Source organism: Leucoraja erinacea, chromosome 35 (genome assembly GCF_028641065.1).
Source record: "Leucoraja erinacea ecotype New England chromosome 35, Leri_hhj_1, whole genome shotgun sequence".
Taxonomy (NCBI): Eukaryota; Metazoa; Chordata; class Chondrichthyes; order Rajiformes; family Rajidae; genus Leucoraja; species Leucoraja erinaceus.
This window is the reverse complement of record NC_073411.1, coordinates 4,309,817-4,328,278: the sequence shown is the minus strand read 5'-3', so window position 1 is coordinate 4,328,278 and position 18,462 is coordinate 4,309,817. Positions and strand designations below refer to the sequence as shown.

Here is an 18,462-nt window from a genome sequence, read left to right as displayed (position 1 = left end):
TTTTCACGGGGTAGATATCAGGGCAGCACGGTCAAAAGATCATGTAATTAAAACGGAACTGCAAATGCTTTGGTTTATACCAAAGATAGACACAAAATTCTGGAGTGACTCAGCGGGACAGGCAGCATCCCTGGAGAAAATGGATAGTTGACGTTTCGGGACGGGAGTCTGTAGAAGGGTCCCAACCCGAATCATCACCTGGGCATATTCTCCAGGGGTTATCAGCATCATCTTAATGAGGGAGAGAAGAGGATGTGTATTGTTGAGGTAGGAGACCTGGGACCCAGGCAGCTGATGTGGTGGTTGCCAAGGGTGAAGAGGGGGGAAATGTGGGCTGGACAAGGTGCAATGTGGACCGCAATACTCTCAGAGGATCATAGATGTGGAGGGGGAACCCGAATGGCCAGGAGCAAAGATGACGTATGTGTGCGTGTATGTATATACACAAGTATGTGTGTATATATAGATGTATGTGGATATGTACACACACTGAACTTGTTTATTATATAGTTTACAGTGTATTATATTTACATATTGTGTTGTGCTGCTGCAAATAAGAATGTCATTGTTCTATCTGAGACAAATGACCATAAAACTCTCTTGACTCTTGATGTTATTTTCCTGCACAGCATTCAGGCAGAAGTTACAAAAGCTTGGCCCACGCACCGCCAGATTCAAGAACCATTTCTTCCCTGCTGTATTCAGATTACTGAACATAAGGTAGATCTGCCGACCTACCTCATTGTGGCCCGTGCACTTTTTTAAAAAATCTGCACTTGCAGTGTAACTGACGGTGAAATGAACGTTTTGGGATGGCAGTGAGAACCAGGAGTCTACTCATTGGGAGGGCACGGAGGTGCACAGTGCAGTTCACCATCCAGGCCTGCGGCCACGGTGGCTCAGCGGTGGAGTTAGTGTGCTGGGCGGTGTGGACTCGGTGGGCCAAAACGGCCTGTTTCCGCACGGTATCTCTCCACACCCATAAACAAAACTAAACCTCCTCTGCTGTGGCCACGTTGGTCACTGCGTGCCAATGTGCAACACTTTGAAACATGACTGCACACTGGTGCAACGCAGTGGGTAAAGCTACTGCCTCACGGCCCCAGAGACACGGGTTCAATCCCGACCTCGGGCGCCGTCTGTGTGCGGAGTTTGCACGTTCTCTTCGTGACCACGTGGGTTTCCTCCGGGTGCTCCGGGTTCCTCCCACATCCCAAAGAGTTTTGCAGGTTTATTGACTGTATGTAAAACTGCTGTTACCCCTAGTGTGTAGGAGGTTGATGAGAATGTAGACCTAGTGTGAACGGGTGATCGCTGGACAACACGGACTCGGTGGGCCGAAGGGCCTGTTTCCATGCTGTATCTCTAAACTGAACTAGTCTGAACGGGTGATCAATGGTCAGCATGGACTCAGTGGGCTGAAGGGCCTGTCTTTTCAATCAATCCAATGACAGTGCTATGCACAGACTGTGAGGAGCTTTGGGGCAGGGAGGGTGGGGTGAGCGGGCCACGGCAGCAACATAGGCCTGGTACCTGAATGAGGAGCTGTCCCCAGCAGCTGAGCAACAGGGCGAGACGGAGCAGTGCCGGTCCAGGCTGGTGCGGGCGAGGGCTGGAGGCCGCGGGTTCTTGGTCCCGCCACAGCGTCCAGCGCCCAGACACTCCCAGGCGGCCTGTCCCGAGGGTTCGGCCGATCGGACACCCGTCCCGGCCCTGCAAGGAGAGAGGAGAGGGTCTCAGCAGGGGGCGGGAGGGCTCGGGTCAGTCCGCGCGGCTTAATTCTGGCCGGGCACCCCGAGCTGAGGGCCGCACTGGAGGAGATGGGACGCAAGGCCCTTCGGCCCATCGGGTCGCTGCTGACCATGAGTCACCCGATCTCACTAGTTCTATGTTTAGTTTATCGATACAGTATGGAAACAGGCCCTTCGGCCCACCGAGTCCATGCTGACCCTCGATCACCCACTCTCACTGGTTCCATGTTTAGTTTAGAGAAACAGCATAGAAACAGGCCCTTCAGCCCACCGAGTCCATGCTGACCCTCGACTACCCATTCATACTATTTCTATATTATCCCAGTTTCTCATCCACTCCCTACACACTAGAAGCAATTAAACCGACACACCTGCATGTGGGACAAAATTGGAGCACCCGGAGGAAACCCACGTGGTCACGGGGAGAGCCTGCAAACTCCACACAGACAGCACCCGAGGTCAGGATCAAACCCGGGACCCTGGCACTGGGAGACAACGGCTCGACCAGTTGCTCCACCTTGCCCCCACCGTGCAGTCGCTTTGGAAGAGTTGCGCCACGGACTCACGGTGACCACCAACACGCCCGCGGTAGATATTATGGTGACGGAGACTTGTTCTGAACCCACACTGCAGGGCAGAGAAACAGGCCCTTTCTGCCCACTAGCCAAAGGGGTGCCCACTGCCCCTCTCCACCAGATGACAGTAACAAGATGGGGCCACCTCAAAAGGTTAACAGACAGTAACCTCCCCCCATCCCACCAAAACCAAGGTCCCAACCTGAACTGGCAAATTCAAACCCAAACAACACCAACCATGTGTAAAAAGGAACTGCAGGTGCTGGTTTACACTGAATAAAGACACAAAATGCTGGAGTAACTCAGCGGGTCAGGCAGCATCTCTTGAGAAAAGTAATGGGTTACATTTCAGAACGAGACCCGTCTCCGGACCGTATCCCTGTAGTCCAAGGATGCTGCCTGACCCGCTGAGTTACTCCAGCACTTTGTGTCTTCTTCCGTAAACCAGCATCTGCAGTTCCTTGTGGCTACAAAGTACGAAGTGGTGTACAGGACCTTGAGCCAAGGGGAACTGTGTGTAGCAAGTAGACTTGGAACCGCTGCAAAGTGGCTGAAATATTGTTGCCAAAAGCACACACTCCCTCGACCAAGAGGTGGACAGCAGAAAGAGATAGCAAAGACAAAACGCTGCAGGATCTGGAGAAGATGAACACTGGAAATAGCAGGTAACACAGGAAATAGACGATAGACACAAAAAGCTGGAGTAACTCAGCGGGTCAGACAGCATCTCTGGAGCAGACCATCTCAATTTCATCCAGAGATGCTGCCTGACCTGCTGAGTTACTCCAGCTTTTGTAAGAAGGAACTGCAAATGCTGGAAAATCGAAGGTAGACAAAAATGCTGGAGAAACTCAGCGGGTGAGGCAGCATCTATGGAGCGAAGGACTTCTTCCACTCTGAAGAAGGGTCTCGCCCCGAAATGTTGCCTATTTCCTTCACTCCATAGATGCTGCCTCACCCGCTGAGTTTCTCCAGCATTTTTGTCTACCAGCTTTTTTGAGTTCAGTTCAATACATGATTACAATCGAGCCAAAAACGTAATTTTGTTTGAACTTTGAATTTAATGACATAATTAAAATATCTTGTATCTTTTATCCGCAGTGTACCAATACATGATAAAGGGAATAACCGGAATAATATTTAGTTTAGAGTTTAGAGGTACAGTATTGAAACAGGCCCTTCGGCCCACCGGGTCCGTACCGACTAGCGATCCCCGCACATTAACACAACCCTACTAGGGACAATTTTTACATTTACAAAGCCAAGTCACGTACAAATCTGTACGTCTTTGGAGTGTGGTAAGAAGCTGAAGATCTCGGAGTAAACCCACGCAGATCACGGGGAGAACGTGCAAACCCTGTATGGATAGCACTCATGGTCGGGATGGAACCCAGGTCTCCGGCGTTGCATTCGCTGTAAGGCAGCAACTCTACTGCTGCGCCACCGTGACTGCTTAGTGCAAGATAACGCCAGTAAAGTCCGGTCAAACATAGTCCGAGGGACTCCAATAAGGTGGATGGAAGTTCGTGACCACTCTCTGGTTGTGGTAGGATGGTTCAGTTGCCTGATAACAGCGGGGAAGAAACTGGTCCCGGATTCTGGAGGTGTGCGTTAATGAAGGCTGTGAGCTTGACTCTGTGTAAGCAGCATAGCCATGGCCTAATCTCACGGGGCGTAAGTGGAACAAGGTCACATTCCCAGCAGAGAGAGCTGGCCAGCACATTGTCACATAGCAGCAAGTTTACGTGAGAGGTCAGAGGCTCTCGAATGAAACACTGCATCAGCAGATGCCAGGAATTATTCAGCTTCCTTCACAGAGAGGATGGTGCCGGCAAGTTGATTAGTTTAGTTTGGTTTAGTGGGTCTCGACCCGAATCGTCACCCATTCCTTCGCTCCAGAGATGTTGCCTGTCCCGCTGAGTTACTCCAGCATTCTGCCATTATCTTCGGAGTAAACTAGCATCTGCAGTTCCTTCCTACATGTTTAGTTTAGTTTGGTTTGGAGTTACAGCACGGAAACAGGCCCTTCGGCCCATCTAGTCCATGCCGACCATCGATCACCCGTTCACATTAGTTCTGCACTATCCCACTTTCTCATCACCTCCCTACACACGCGGGGCAATTTACAGACGCCCCAGGAACAGCCGGAGAAGAGGTGTCTGAGAGTGGGCTCGACTGCGGAGATCTCGAAAGAACTGCCAACAACCGCATGAGGAGGAGGACATTTGTCAATGGCCTCTACTCCCTAGAGGAGCAAAAGGCTTAAGAAGAAGAAGAAAGAGTCTACAACTTGTTGCCCGACTGAAGAGACTACCAGCAACATGTGGTGACAAACTAGTCGCCTGTAGTTTGCTAAAAGATCACCTAAGTGGGACAGGGCCATTACTCCAGCATTTGGTGCCTAGCAGCCCCTCTCGGTCATGGTCCACAGATGGCGCAATGGGCTAAGTGTTCGGCTGGCGACCGGAAGGTAGCCGGTTCGAATCCCGCTTGGAGTGCATACTGTCGTTGTGTCCTTGGGGCAAGACACTTCACCAACCTCTGCCTGCGTGTGAATGTGTGTGAATGTGTGCGAGTGACTGGTGGTGGTCGGAGGGGCCGGGGGCGCAGATTAGCAGCCACGCTTCCGTCAGTCTGCCCCAGGGCAACTGTGGCTACAGAAGTAGCTCACCACCACCGAGTGTGACTGAGGAGTGAATGAATAATGCGATGTAAAGTGCCTTGAGTATCTAGAAAGGCGCTATATAAATCCCATCCATTATCATGACTGACCATGGGTGATGCAAGATGCTGGTCGGATGCAAGCCTGGGCCATGTTGTATGGTTGCCCTCTCCACTTCGCTGATCGATCCAAAGGACCAACAGGGCCGTTACAGTTCGGGCACCAGCGCCCGTTGCAGGAGCTGCCAGAGCGAGGTTGTAGACAACGACGACAAACTGCCTTAGGGGCACCGACTCCGGATTTTCTTGAGGTTTACTCCTGGAGCATTTTCCATGCAGCCACAAGGCAGTGGAGGTTTTAAATCAGAGTTTACCCTCTCCTAGATGGGCCGCCTTCCCAGGCTGACGAGCCCCATCTGCCCGAGACTCGTGGGGGCGGGAGAGCCCACCTTCCCGTGCAGGTCTATAGCACCTGCCCACTGCCCACTACACCTAAGATAGCATTTGGTGCCGATACTAGGTGTAAACCAGCATCTGCAGTCCCTCCCACACCCTGTTTAAGAAGGAACTGCAGATGCTAAAAAATCGAAGGTACACACAAAAATGCTGGAGAAACTCAGCAGGTGCAGCAGCATCTATGGAGCGAAGGAAATAGGCAACGTTTCGTCCCGAAACGTTGCCTATTTCCTTCGCTCCATAGATGCTGCTGCACCTGCTGAGTTTCTCCAGCATTTTTGTGTACATTCCTACAAGGATTGTATTCCAGGACAAGGGGTCACAGCTTAAGGATAAGGGGGAAATCCTTTAAAACCGAGATGAGAAGAACTTTTTTCACACAGAGAGTGGTGAATCTCTGGAACTCTCTGCCACAGAGGGTAGTTGAGGCCAGTTCATTGGCTATATTTAAGAGGGAGTTAGATGTGGCCCTTGTGGCTAGGGGGATCAGGGGGTATGGAGAGAAGGCAGGTACGGGATACTGAGTTGGATGATCAGCCATGATCATATTGAATGGCGGTGCAGGCTCGAAGGGCCAAATGGCCTACTCCTGCACCTAATTTCTATGTTTCTATGTTTCTACACCCTTCTTGAATCATCAGCCAAATATCCCGTTCAAGCTCCAGATAGTTTTGTTCAGCTTAGTGTTGAGATACAGTGTAGAAACTGGCCCTTCGACCCACCGAGTCCACACCAACCATCAATCTCCCGTGCACTAGTCCTATTCCCCACACACAAACACCAGACCCATGCCCGCACACTGTATTCAATCATTTGCACATCACAAAGTGCTGGGGGACATCAACAGGTCAGGCAGCATCTGCGGAGGGAATGGGGAGAGGACGTTTCAGGTCTGAAGAAGAGTCCAGCCCAGTCTGATTGATTGTGTTAGGAACTGCAGATGCTGGAATACACCGAAAATGGACACAAAATTCAGGAGTAACTCAGCGGGTCAGACAGCCTCTCTGGAGAGAAGGAATTTATATAATGGGTAACGTTTTGGGTCGAGACCCTTCTTCGGGCAAAGCTGGTCGGCTGAAAGTACAACTTCTTGTTGCAAGAAGATCTGTTACAGACTCGTCACTTCGAGACTTCCACCACCCGACCCGTGGAGCTGGAGACCACCACCCGACCCGTGGAGCTGGAGAACGCCAGGTAAGCCCCGGGGCTGGAGACCATCAGCAGAGCCGCGGGGCTGAAGACCGCCTGCGGAGTAACGCAGACGCGGAGCAACGGAGCGGCAGAACACCAGCGCGCACCAAGCCAGCTCGGCCCACCAGAAGCACCAACAGACGGCGACGGGTACGAAAACACCGCCGGGGACGCAGAGGTGGGTTAAAGGCCAGGTTAGAGCTAGCCCCACACATGGCAGCGATTCCTAGCCTTTTCCTCGCCAACGTGCGCTCACTGGCAAACAAAATGGATGAACTCCAGCTAAGGATCACCTCCCTCAACCGGATCAAGGACTGCAACATCTTGATCTTCACTGAAACTTGGCTCAACACTGACGTTCCTGACAGCGCCATCCAGCTATCGGGGCGTCATTTACTCCGAGCAGACAGGACATCAGACTCTGGTAAGACCAGAGGGGGGGGTCTGTGCATTTATGTAAACAAAGCATGGTGCACGGACTCCACCATCATCGAGAGTCACTGCTCAGCTAACCTTGAATTCCTCTTGGTTAGATGCAGACCGTTCTATCTGCCCAGAGAGTTCACCTCCACTGTTGTGACTGCAGCCTACATCCCTCCTGATGCTAATGCCAAGCTTGCAATGAAAGAGCTGCATACTGCCATTAGCAAACAACAGACTCACAACCCTGAGGCAGCCTTCATTGTTGCGGGTGACTTCAATCACTCCAACCTGAAGACTGTACTCCCCAAATTCCACCAACATGTATCCTTCCCCACTAGAGTAGACAAGACACTGGACAAAGTCTACACCAACATGGCTGAAGCTTACAAAGCCATCCCCCTCCCCCACCTTGGTCAGTCTGATCACGTCTCATTGTTCCTGCTCCCTAAGTACTCCCCACTCATCAGACGGGTTAAACCAACTGTAAGGACAGTTAAAGTCTGGTCAGAGGAAGCGGACTTCACACTTCAGCAGTGTTTTGGAAACACTGACTGGAAGGCGTTTGCAGCCCAGGCCACCCTTGACTCTCACACGGACATTGATTCCTATACATCCTCTGTTCTGGACTTTATAAACTCCACCATCAATAGTGTCACCTCCCTCAAACAGGTGACCATATACCCGAATCAGAAGCCATGGATGAACAGCGAGGTCAGGCTACTGCTGAAAGCACGGGACACCGCTTTCAGGTCAGGCGATGCTCGAGCCTACAGTTCATCCAGGGCTAACCTGAAGAGGGGCATCAGGAAGGCCAAGCACTGCCATAAGCTCAGGATTGAGGAGCACTTCTACAACAACTCCGACCCCCGACGCATGTGGCAAGGCATCCAGGCCATCACGGACTACAGACCCTCCAACATCACCCCCACATCCAGCGACGCCTCCTTCCTTGAGGAGCTTAATCACTTCTATGGCCGCTTCGACAGGGACAATCTAGAGACAGCCATCAAGGCTGTGCTACCTGCCGATCACCAACCCCTCACACTCACCCCCTACGACGTGTACGTGGCACTGAGTAGGACTAATGCACGTAAGGCTGCTGGCCCTGACGGCATCCCCGGGCGCGTGCTCAGTGCCTGTGCTGCGCAGCTGACAGACGTCTGGACTGACATCTTCAACCTGTCACTTGCCCCAGCAGTTGTCCCCACTTGCCTTAAAGCCACCTCCATCGTGCCAGTGCCAAAACACTCCACTGCGGCAAGCCTCAACGACTTCCGCCCAGTTGCACTTACCCCCATCATCACCAAGTGCTTCGAGAGGCTGGTCCTGGCACACCTCAAAAGCTGCCTACCCCCCACACTGGATCCCTATCAGTTTGCCTACCGCAAGAACAGGAGTACGGAGGATGCCATCTCAACGGCACTTCACTCCGCCCTCTCCCACCTTGACAACAGAGACACTTATGTAAGAATGCTGTTCATCGATTACAGCTCAGCATTCAACACCATTATTCCATCAAAACTGATCACCAAACTCGGTAACCTGGGCATCGACCCCTCCCTCTGCAACTGGATACTGGACTTTCTAACCAACAGACCCCAGTCTGTGAGGTTAGACAAGCACACCTCTTCAACCCTCACCCTGAACACCGGCGTTCCACAGGGCTGCGTGCTGAGCCCCCTCCTCTACTCCCTCTTCACCTATGACTGCACACCTGTACATGGTACTAACACCATCATCAAGTATGCAGATGATACAACGGTGATTGGCCTCATCAGCAACAACGATGAGCTGGCCTACAGGGAGGAGGTCCAGCACTTAGCAGCATGGTGCGCTGACAACAACCTGGCCCTTAACTCCAAGAAGACCAAGGAGCTCATTGTAGACTTCAGGAAGTCCAGAGGTGGCACGCACACCCCCATCTACATTAACGGGACGGAGGTGGAACGTGTTTCTAGCTTCAGGTTCCTGGGAGTCAACATCTCCGATGACCTCTCTTGGACCCACAATACCTCTACTCTGATCAAGAAGGCTCATCAGCGTCTCTTCTTCCTGAGGAGACTGAAGAAGGTCCATCTGTCTCCTCAGATCCTGGTGAACTTCTACCGCTGCACCATCGAGAGCATCCTTACCAACTGCATCACAGTATGGTATGGCAACTGCTCTGTCTCCGACCGGAAGGCACTGCAGAGGGTGGTGAAAATTGCCCAACGCATCACCGGTTCCACGCTCCCCTCCATTGAGTCTGTCCAAAGCAAGCGCTGTCTGCGGAGGGCGCTCAGCATCGCCAAGGACTGCTCTCACCCCAGCCATGGACTGTTTACCCTCCTACCATCCGGGAGGCGCTACAGGTCTCTCCGTTGCCGAACCAGCAGGTCGAGGAACAGCTTCTTTCCGGCGGCTGTCACTCTACTAAACAACGTACCTCGGTGACTGCCAATCACTCGGTGACTGCCGGACACTTATTATTTATTTTTTATTCAAATCGTTTGCTATGTCGCTCTTCAAGGGAGATGCTAAATGCATTTCGTTGTCTCTGTACTGTACACTGACAATGACAATTAAAATTGAATCTGAATCTGAATCTCTGAATCTGAGATAGCTTGCATAAATGCCGAATCATTGGGCAGATGCAATAACGTGAAGAAAGGCAGTGTTTGTCCTTTTCGAAGCCCAAGGGCTTAACTTGTGCTCGTGACTTGGCTGAGACACTCCGCACTTAGTATCACGTTACTGTCAGTTCTTTTTCACTTTGGATGTCAAATGAGATTTTCCTTTTAGCACTCCATTAGCACAGAAGGCCATTCGGCCCATCAGAACAATGCTAGCCCCCCTAGAGAGCTATCCCATCTGTCCCATTCCCCCTATCGCCCTGCGACTCCAAGATTCAAGATTCAAGATTCAATTTATTTGTCATTTGGAGCCCCTTGAGGTCCAAACGAAATGCCGTTTCTGCAGCCATACATTACAAACAAATAGACCCAAGACACAACATAATTTACATAAACATCCATCACATCGCTGTGATGGAAGGCCAAAAAAACTTATCTCTCCACTGCACTCCCCCCCCCCCCCCCCGATGTCAGAGTCAAAGTCAAAGCCCCCGGCTGGCGATGGCGAATGTCCCGCGGCCATTAAAGCCACGCCGGGTGGTGCAAGGTCGCACACCGGGTTATTGATGTTGGAGCCCCCGGCGTGCGCTCGCAGAGTCCCGCGGCCATTCCAAGCCGCGCGGGGCGGTGATGTCAGGCCCCGCACCAGGAGCTCTTCAACCCCGCAACTCGGGCGGGAGAAGTCGCCGTTGCGGGAGCCCTGAAAAGCGGTCTCCCTCCAGGGACCTGCGGGCTCCCGGTGCCGCCGTCCGCCAGACCCGCAGTTGCAGCCTCCGAATCTTCGGAGGTCGGGCCGCAGCAGCAGCAGCAGCGCTCCACCACCGCTCCACCCGCTCTGGACTCGGCCAGCTCCGCGACGGTGAGGTGAGTCGTCGGCACCAGAGTCCCATTCCTTTGCCCCCCACATTTACTTTACGACGAAGCTCAGCACGGGAGCACCTCAAGGCTGCGTGCTCAGCCCCCTGCTGTACTCACTCTATACTCATGACTGCGTAGCCGGTCCAAGTGCGAACTCCATCATCAAGTTCGCTGATGACACCACTGTTGTGGGACGTATCACTGATGGAGACGAGTCAGAGTATAGCAGTGAGATCGACCGTTTAACCAAATGGTGCCAGCACAATAACCTGGCCCTCAACACCAGCAAAACCAAGGAACTGATTGTGGACTTTGGAAGGGGTAGAGGGGTAGAATGGGGACCCATAATCCCATCTATATCAACGGGTCAATGGTGGAAAGGGTCAAGAGCTTCAAATTCCTGGGCGTGCACATCTCTGAAGATCTCTCCTGGTCCGAGAACACGGATGTAATTATAAAGAAAGCTCATCAGTGCCTCTACTTCCTGAGAAGATTACGGAGAGTCGGTATTGTCAAGGAGGACTCTCTCGAACTTCTACAGGTGCACAGTAGAGAGCATACTGACCGGGTGCATCATGGCTTGGTTCGGCAACTTGGGCGCACTGGAGCGGAAAAGACTACAAAAAGTAGTAAACACTGCCCAGTCCATCATCGGCTCTGACCTCCCTTCCATCGAGGGGATCTATCGCAGTCGCTGCCTCAAAAAGGCTGGCAGTATCATCAAGGACCCACACCATCCTGGCCACACACTCATCTCCCCGCTACCTTCAGGTAGAAGGTACAGGAGCCTGAAGACTGCAACGACCAGGTTCAGGAATAGCTGCTTCCCCACAGCCATCAGGCTATTAAACCTGGCTCGGACAAAACTCTGAACATTAATAGCCCATTGCACTTTATCTGTTTATTTATGTGTGTATATATATATTCATTGGTATATGGTCACACTGATCAGTTCTGTTCTGGATTTATTCGTGCCTAATATGTTCTGTTGTGCTGAAGCAAAGCAAGAATTTCATGGTCCTATCTGGGACACATGACAATAAACTCTCTTGAATCTTGAATCTTTAGACCTTAGAGACACAACGTGGAAATAGGCCTTTCAGCCCACCAGGTCCCCCCACTAATTCTATCCTGCACACACCCCAGGTACAATTTACAGAGGGCCAATTAACATACAAACCTTCATGTCTTTGGAATGTGGGAGGAAACTCATGTGGTCACAAAGGGAACGTGCAAACTCCGCACGGACAGCACCGCAGGTCAGGATTGAACCTGGGTCTCTGGCGCTCTGAGGCAGCAACTCTACCACTGCGTGGTGGGGCCGGACTGTTGAACAAATGTCTGACGAAGGCTCTCCACCCAGAATGTTGCCTGTCCATTTCCCCCCGCAGATGCTAGGTTCTTCTCCACGTAATCTTTGACGCCCTTAGTAATCAGAAACATATCAATCTCTACTTTATACAAGCCCAATGTCTTGGCCTCCACAGCCGTCTGTGGCAATGAATTAGTCAAGGAAGAACATGCAAACTCCACACAGCCAGCACCCGAGGTCAGGATCGAATCCGGGTCTCTAGTGCTGTGAGGTATTAGCTCACCACCTGCGCCTCAGTACAGCCCCAAAACCACAGTCATAGAGTGATATAGTATGGAAACAGGCCCTTCGGCCCATCTTGCCCACACCGGCCAACATGTCCCAGCTACACTAGTCCCACCTGCCCGCGTTTGGTCCATATCCCTCCAAACCTGTCCTATCCATGTACCCGTCTAACTGTTTCCTAAACATTGGGATAGTCCCAGCCTCAACTACCTCCTCTGGCAGCTTGTTCCATACACCCACCACCCTTTGCGTGTAAAAGTTATCCCTCAGATTCCTATTAAATCCTTTCACCTTCACCTTGAACCCATGTCCTCTGGTCCTCGATTGATTCCCCTACTCTGGGCAAGAGATTCTGTGCATCTACCCGATCTGTTCCTTGCATGTTTTTACACACCTCCTCTGCAGTACCAGTGCCTCCATTCATCTGCAGCGGCACTGGGCCATGTTGACCTGCATGGAGCTACTGGCATGGAGTCAACGTTCACCTTCATTAACCTTAGCCTTCCTGAAGCTTAGACTGAGAAGGGTCTCGACCCGAAACGTCACTCATTCATTCTCTCTGGAGATGCTGCCTGCTCCGCTGAGTTACTCCAGCATTGTGTGTCTGTACACCTTGTGTTGGCTCGATTGTGATCATGTCTAGTCTTGCCGCTGACTGGTTAGCACGCAACAAAAAGCTTTTCACTGCACGTGACAATATTCAGTGGTCGGTTCAGAGTGCAGTTCACCGTCTCGCACTGTCTCCAGGTCTCACAGTGGTGTCGACCAAATAGCCATCATCACGGCATCAAGCCGCAGCTTGCTACCTCTCCCTGCACGTATCTCCCTGAGGAACTCATTGCCACGGACGGCTGTGGAGGCCAAGACATTGGGGATTTCGAAAGCGTAGATAGATATGTTCATGCTTAGTAAGGGGGGGGTCAAAGATTACGGGGAGAAGGCAGGAGAATGGGGTTGAGAGGGAAAAATAGATCAGCCGTGATCGATTGGCTGATCTATGGCTATAGATGATCTATATACTTGATGGGCTGAATGGCCTATTTCTTCTCCCATATCTTATGGTCTTATGGATCACGTGGGTTTCCTATGGGTGCGCCGGTTTCCTGCCACATCCCAAAGACGCATGGGTTTGTAGCTAAAGTGGCGTCTGTAAAATTGTCCCATAAATGTTTATTGAACGGATAGGAAAGTGTGATAACATAAAACCAGTGCAAATAGGCGGTCGATGGTCGGCATGGACTCGATGGGCCAAAGGGCCTGTATCTACGCTGTTTCTCTCTAAAAAGAAAATCATCCCATCATACAGACACTGCAAATTTAGCACGTACCTGCCAAAACACACACACACCCCTTCAATAAGCCAAGCGGAGGGAAGGAATGGGTGACGTTTCGGGTCGAGACCCTTCTTCAGACGGTCGGCCTGGAAGGTCACCCGTTCCTTCTCTCCAGAGATGCTGCCTGTCCCTGCTGAGCTACTCCAGCTTTTTGTGTCTATCTTCGGTTTAAACCTGCATCTGCAGTTCCTTCCCACACAATAAGCCAAACGGACCCTGGTCTGAAGATGACCGAGTCCGGACTCTGACCACCACTGCATTGGCGAATAATCACTAATGTGTAAAATGTACCACTGGCCTGCGATGGTACAAACTGTGCCCGCTGATACTCTGTCATTGAAACATTTGCTGTGAAAGTATTTCTGTGTTGTAGTTCGCTCACTTCACTGCACACTCCTTTGTTCTGTCCTGTTGCAACTTTCACCAAAGGCAGGGCTTCCTATTGTGCATGAAGGAAGTGCTGGTTTAAGCCAAAGATAGACACAAAACGCTGGAGTAACTCAGCGGGTCAGACAACATCGCCGGAGAAAAGGAATAGGTGACGTTTCGGGTCGAGACCCTTTTTCAGTCTGAGAGGATATCAGGGGAAAGGGAAACGAGATATATGACCTCGGTGAAAACCAAATATCCTATAGCGGAGCAAGATAGACCACTCCTGCTAAATGCAATGGGCTGATGTGTAGTACGCAACGGAGCAGAACGTGGGCCTTTTTTTCATCCATTTCAGTAACCGGACCCGACCCGCAGTGTAATCAACGTTGCAGGGGAACAGTTTGTGTTAATAAATTAAAATTCTGAAAATGAGAAGATTTTTACCAAATAACTTTTATTTTTACGAGGATGTTTCCGTCTCCGCACTAGTATCCTGTGGGATCTTTGGTGCGGAGACGGAAGCCGGTTATGGAAATGGGGCCTTAAATTACCCATGAATCTGCCCACGACCGTACTGTCTTTTTCGTCGAGTGGACTATCTTGCTCGCTGTAGGATCTTTGGTGAAAACAAGTTACCGACAATGAAACTCAACAAGACGATTTTGAAGTTGGTACCACACCCCCCCTTTCTCCATCCCTCCCCCGCCCGTCGTACCAACTTCAGTCGTCTTGTTCAGTCTCGTTGTCAGTAACTGGTTTTCACCTGGCTCACATCTACCAATGGCCTTTACCATCGTTTTACTTTTCTGCATATCTTTCATGCATTGTTCTATATCTCTCTACATCACTGTCTCGATCTCTCCTTTCCCCTTTCCCCCGACTCTCAGTCTGAAGGAGGGTCTCGACCCGAAACATCACCCACTCCTTCTCTCCAGAGATGCTGCCCGTCCCACTGAGTTACTCCAGCGTTTTGTGTCTATCAGAGGTTCCTATTGATTTCTCAGCTCAGTCGAGCAAACCTATTGGCAGTGTATTTACAGCGGACCTTACATCACCACACACCATTCTCTTGTCAAATACTTCAGCCGAGAATTAGATCCTTAAAGTGGGCCGTGCCAGTGGAGAGGTGAATGACAAGTTTGTTGGATTCAATGTCTCATCTCCCCAGTATCATGAAGGCCCAATGCAGTTAATAGAGGCCTTCCCCAGCTGCAATGGATGCTGGGACAGGCTGCCCTCCATAGATACCATTCCCTTCACACTCCATAGAAGCACTATAGTCCACATGCAACTCTCACCAACTTCTACAGATTTGTGTAGTTTAGAGATATAGGGCAGAAACAGGCCCTTCGGCCCACCGGGTCCGTGCCGACCAGCGATCCCCGCACATTAACACTTTCCTACACACACTAACGACAATTTACACATACACTAAGCCAATTAACCTACAAACCTGTATGTCTTTGGAGTGTGGGAGGAAACCGAAGATCTCGGAGAGATCACGGGGAGAACGTACAAACTCCATATAGACAGCGCCCGTAGCCGGGATCGAACTGTGGTCTCCGGCACTGTAAGGCAGCGACTCTACCACTGAGCCACCACTACCGATGCAGCGTAGAAAGCATTTTATCGGGATGGCATCACGGCACGGTTTGGGAACAGCTCCACCCAAGACCACAACAAATTGCAGAGAATTGTGGACGCAGCCCAGACCATCACACAAACCAACCTCCCTTCCATTGACTCCATCTACACCTCACGCTGCCTCGGCAAGGCCAGCAGCATAAATCAAGGGCCAGTCTCACCCCCTCTTCTCCCCTCTCCCATCAGCAAACTTAGTTTAGTTTAGTTTAGAGATACAGCACAAAAACAGGTCCTTCAGCCCATCGAGTCCCCACCGACCAGCGACCCCCCCCCACATTAACACTACCCTCCACACACTAGGGACGAAACATTAATACCAAGCCAATTAAACCGAAAGGAAACCAAAGATCTCAGAGAAACCCCACGCAGGCCACAGGGAATACGTACAAAGTCTGTACAGAGAGCCTCCTTAGTCAGAAGCAAGCAAGCAAGTTTATTTATATAGTACATTTCAGCAACAAGGTTTTACACAAAGCAATTAAAACTGTCATTAAAAAGAATAGGAAATAAAAACAAACTAAAATAGAATAAGACAAGTATAAAATACAAGAATAAAAGTCACAGTGCAGTGTAAAAAATGAATAATTATTTAATTTAATTTAAATCTGCGTCAAACAGGAAAGTCTTAGCCCCGATTTAAAATAACTGAGAGTTGGAGCGGACCTGCGTTTTGCTGGAAGTTTGTTCCATATATGTGGTGCATAAAAACTAAACGCTGCTTCTCCATGTTTAGTTCAGACTCTGGGGACAAAAAGCAGACCTGACCCAGACCACCTCAGAGGTCTGGATGGTTCATACTGTAGCAGAAGATCAGAAAAGTATTTTGGGCCTAAACCATTCAGTGCTTTATAAACTTAAACCCCTGTCCCACGGTACGAGTTCATTCCAAGAGCTCTCCCGAGTTTGCCCTGATTCCAACTCGGAGATTTACGGTAATGGCCACTCGTCGGTACTCGGGGCTCTCGTGGACATTTTTCATCATGTTGAAAAATCTTCACGAGTCCTCCCGTGCTTACCTGCCGTTAGCGAGTCTTCCCGAGTACCTGCCGTTAGCGTTACGAGCAGCTAAGTGACGTCCCCGAGCTCCGACGTACCCGCTACGTACATTCTCCGTGCTTACCACGAGTTTGATTTTTTTTTAACTCGGGAGAGCTCTTGGAATAAACTCTAACCGTGGGACAGTGTGTCTATATTCCATTTACTGTAAATCAGCATCTGCAGTTCCTTCATACACAATGACATTCTTCCTTGTAGCAGCACAACAGAATATGTCACCACAGTGCACTATAAACGAGAAAAAATAGTTCAATGTGTGTATATACACACACACACACACATATTCCTTGTTTCCACTGGACATTTAGTCAAGGTTAATAAATAAATGTGCTTCACCCCCTCTATCCTGAGTCTATCTTTGGACCAAACCAACATCTGCAGTTCTTTGATCCTATATTATTGATCAGTGATTGGCAATTAATCACAACTCTCGCCGCCCTTAAATTAACAGAATGCACATGGAAACAAGATGCAGGAGTAGGCCATTCGGCCCTTCGACTGCCATTCAATATGATCATGGCTGATCATAGAAACAAAGAAACATAGAAATTAGGTGCAGGAGTAGGCCATTCGGCCCTTCGAGCCTGCACCGCCATTCAATATGATCATGGCTGATCATCCAACTCAGTATCCCGTACCTGCCTTCTCTCCATACCCCCTGATCCCCTTAGCCACAAGGGCCACATCTAACTCCCTCTTAAATATAGCTAATGAACTGGCCTCAACTACCCTCTGTGGCAGAGAGTTCCAGAGATTCACCACTCTCTGTGTGAAAAATCATCCACAATCAGTACCCCGTTCCTGCTTTCTCCCCATGTCCCTTGATTCCGTTAGTCCCAAGAGCTAAATCCAACTCTGTTTTTTTACACATAACTTTTTGTTGCCATTGATAATTGACAGTGTAAAGCGCTCACGCACAATTGCAGGGGGATTTTCCGTCTGGCAATATGCTCCAAGCACAGCACCACTGCAATGTGCCGGCTCAAAGCAAGTTTTTAACAGTGGTTTAGTAAAGGCGCTGGTGAACTTACATGCTGGGTCTGTGTGGCGAGGGTCTCGCTCCTCCCTTTGGCTGGCTCTGTGAATGAAACCCTCCCATCCTTCAACTTTCCTCAGCCTCCGCCGGGCAGCCGGTGACATTGAGACGGTGCTGGGCTCTGCGGCACTAACACTGCGGCCCTCCTGCACCCATTGCACGGGGCTCCCGGCCAAGTTCCTGCCTCAATCGCACGCCCTTCTCCTCCTCCTCCGCCCTCTCCACTCTCCTCCCCTCCTCTGGTGCGTAAACACTGCCTTAAGCAACAACAGCAACAACCCTGGAAGTCCAAGGGCTTAAGATTCACTTGCGAGACAGAGAGGAGAGATACAGAGGGACAAAGATTGAGAGAGAGAGAGAGAGAGAGAAATAGAGAGGGGAGGGAGTGGGCAGAGAGAGAGGGAGACAGAGAGGAGAAATAGAGAGGGAGACAGAGACAGAGAGGAGAAATAGAGAGGGTCAAAGATTTAGAGGGACAGAGAGAGACAGAGAGAGACAGAGAGAGACAGAGAGAGAGACAGAGAGAGAGTCAAAGATAGAGAGGGACAGAGAGAGAGTCAAAGATAGAGAGGGACAGAGAGAGACAGAGAGAGACAGAGAGAGACAGAGAAAGACAGAGAGGAGATATAGAGAGACAGAGAGAGTCAAAAGTAGAGAGGGACAGAGAGATAGTCAAAGATAGAGCGGGACAGAGAGAGACAGAGAGAGACAGAGACAGAGAGAGACAGAGAGACAAAGAGAGAGAGAGACACACACACACACAGACAGGGAGGAGAGAGACAGAGGGAGATTGAGAGACAGAGAGACACACACAGACAGACAGAGAGGAGAAGAGAGAGGGACAGAGAGACAGGGAGACAGAGAGACTTGGAGTAAGAAATAAACGGCAGAAGGCA

At 50.6% G+C, this 18,462-nt stretch overlaps 1 protein-coding gene across 3 annotated transcripts in view; it reads right to left on the bottom strand.

Annotated features, from left to right (window-relative positions):
• tacc1 (transforming, acidic coiled-coil containing protein 1) overlaps positions 1-17,971 on the bottom strand; it is a 152,354-nt gene extending 134,383 nt beyond the window's left edge. The window contains exons 1-2 of one of the 3 annotated variants that reach the window (XM_055662130.1): positions 17,562-17,971; positions 1,534-1,713 (exon numbers count right to left, since the gene is read on the bottom strand). In XM_055662130.1, the coding sequence (XP_055518105.1) occupies positions 1,534-1,713; positions 17,562-17,629 (248 nt within the window). In that variant the 5' untranslated portion in view covers positions 17,630-17,971. The remainder of the gene's footprint in view (positions 1-1,533; positions 1,714-17,561) is intronic. The other 2 variants (XM_055662131.1, XM_055662133.1) reach the window with 2 other exon arrangements.
• Between the last annotated feature and the right edge of the window lie 491 nt (positions 17,972-18,462).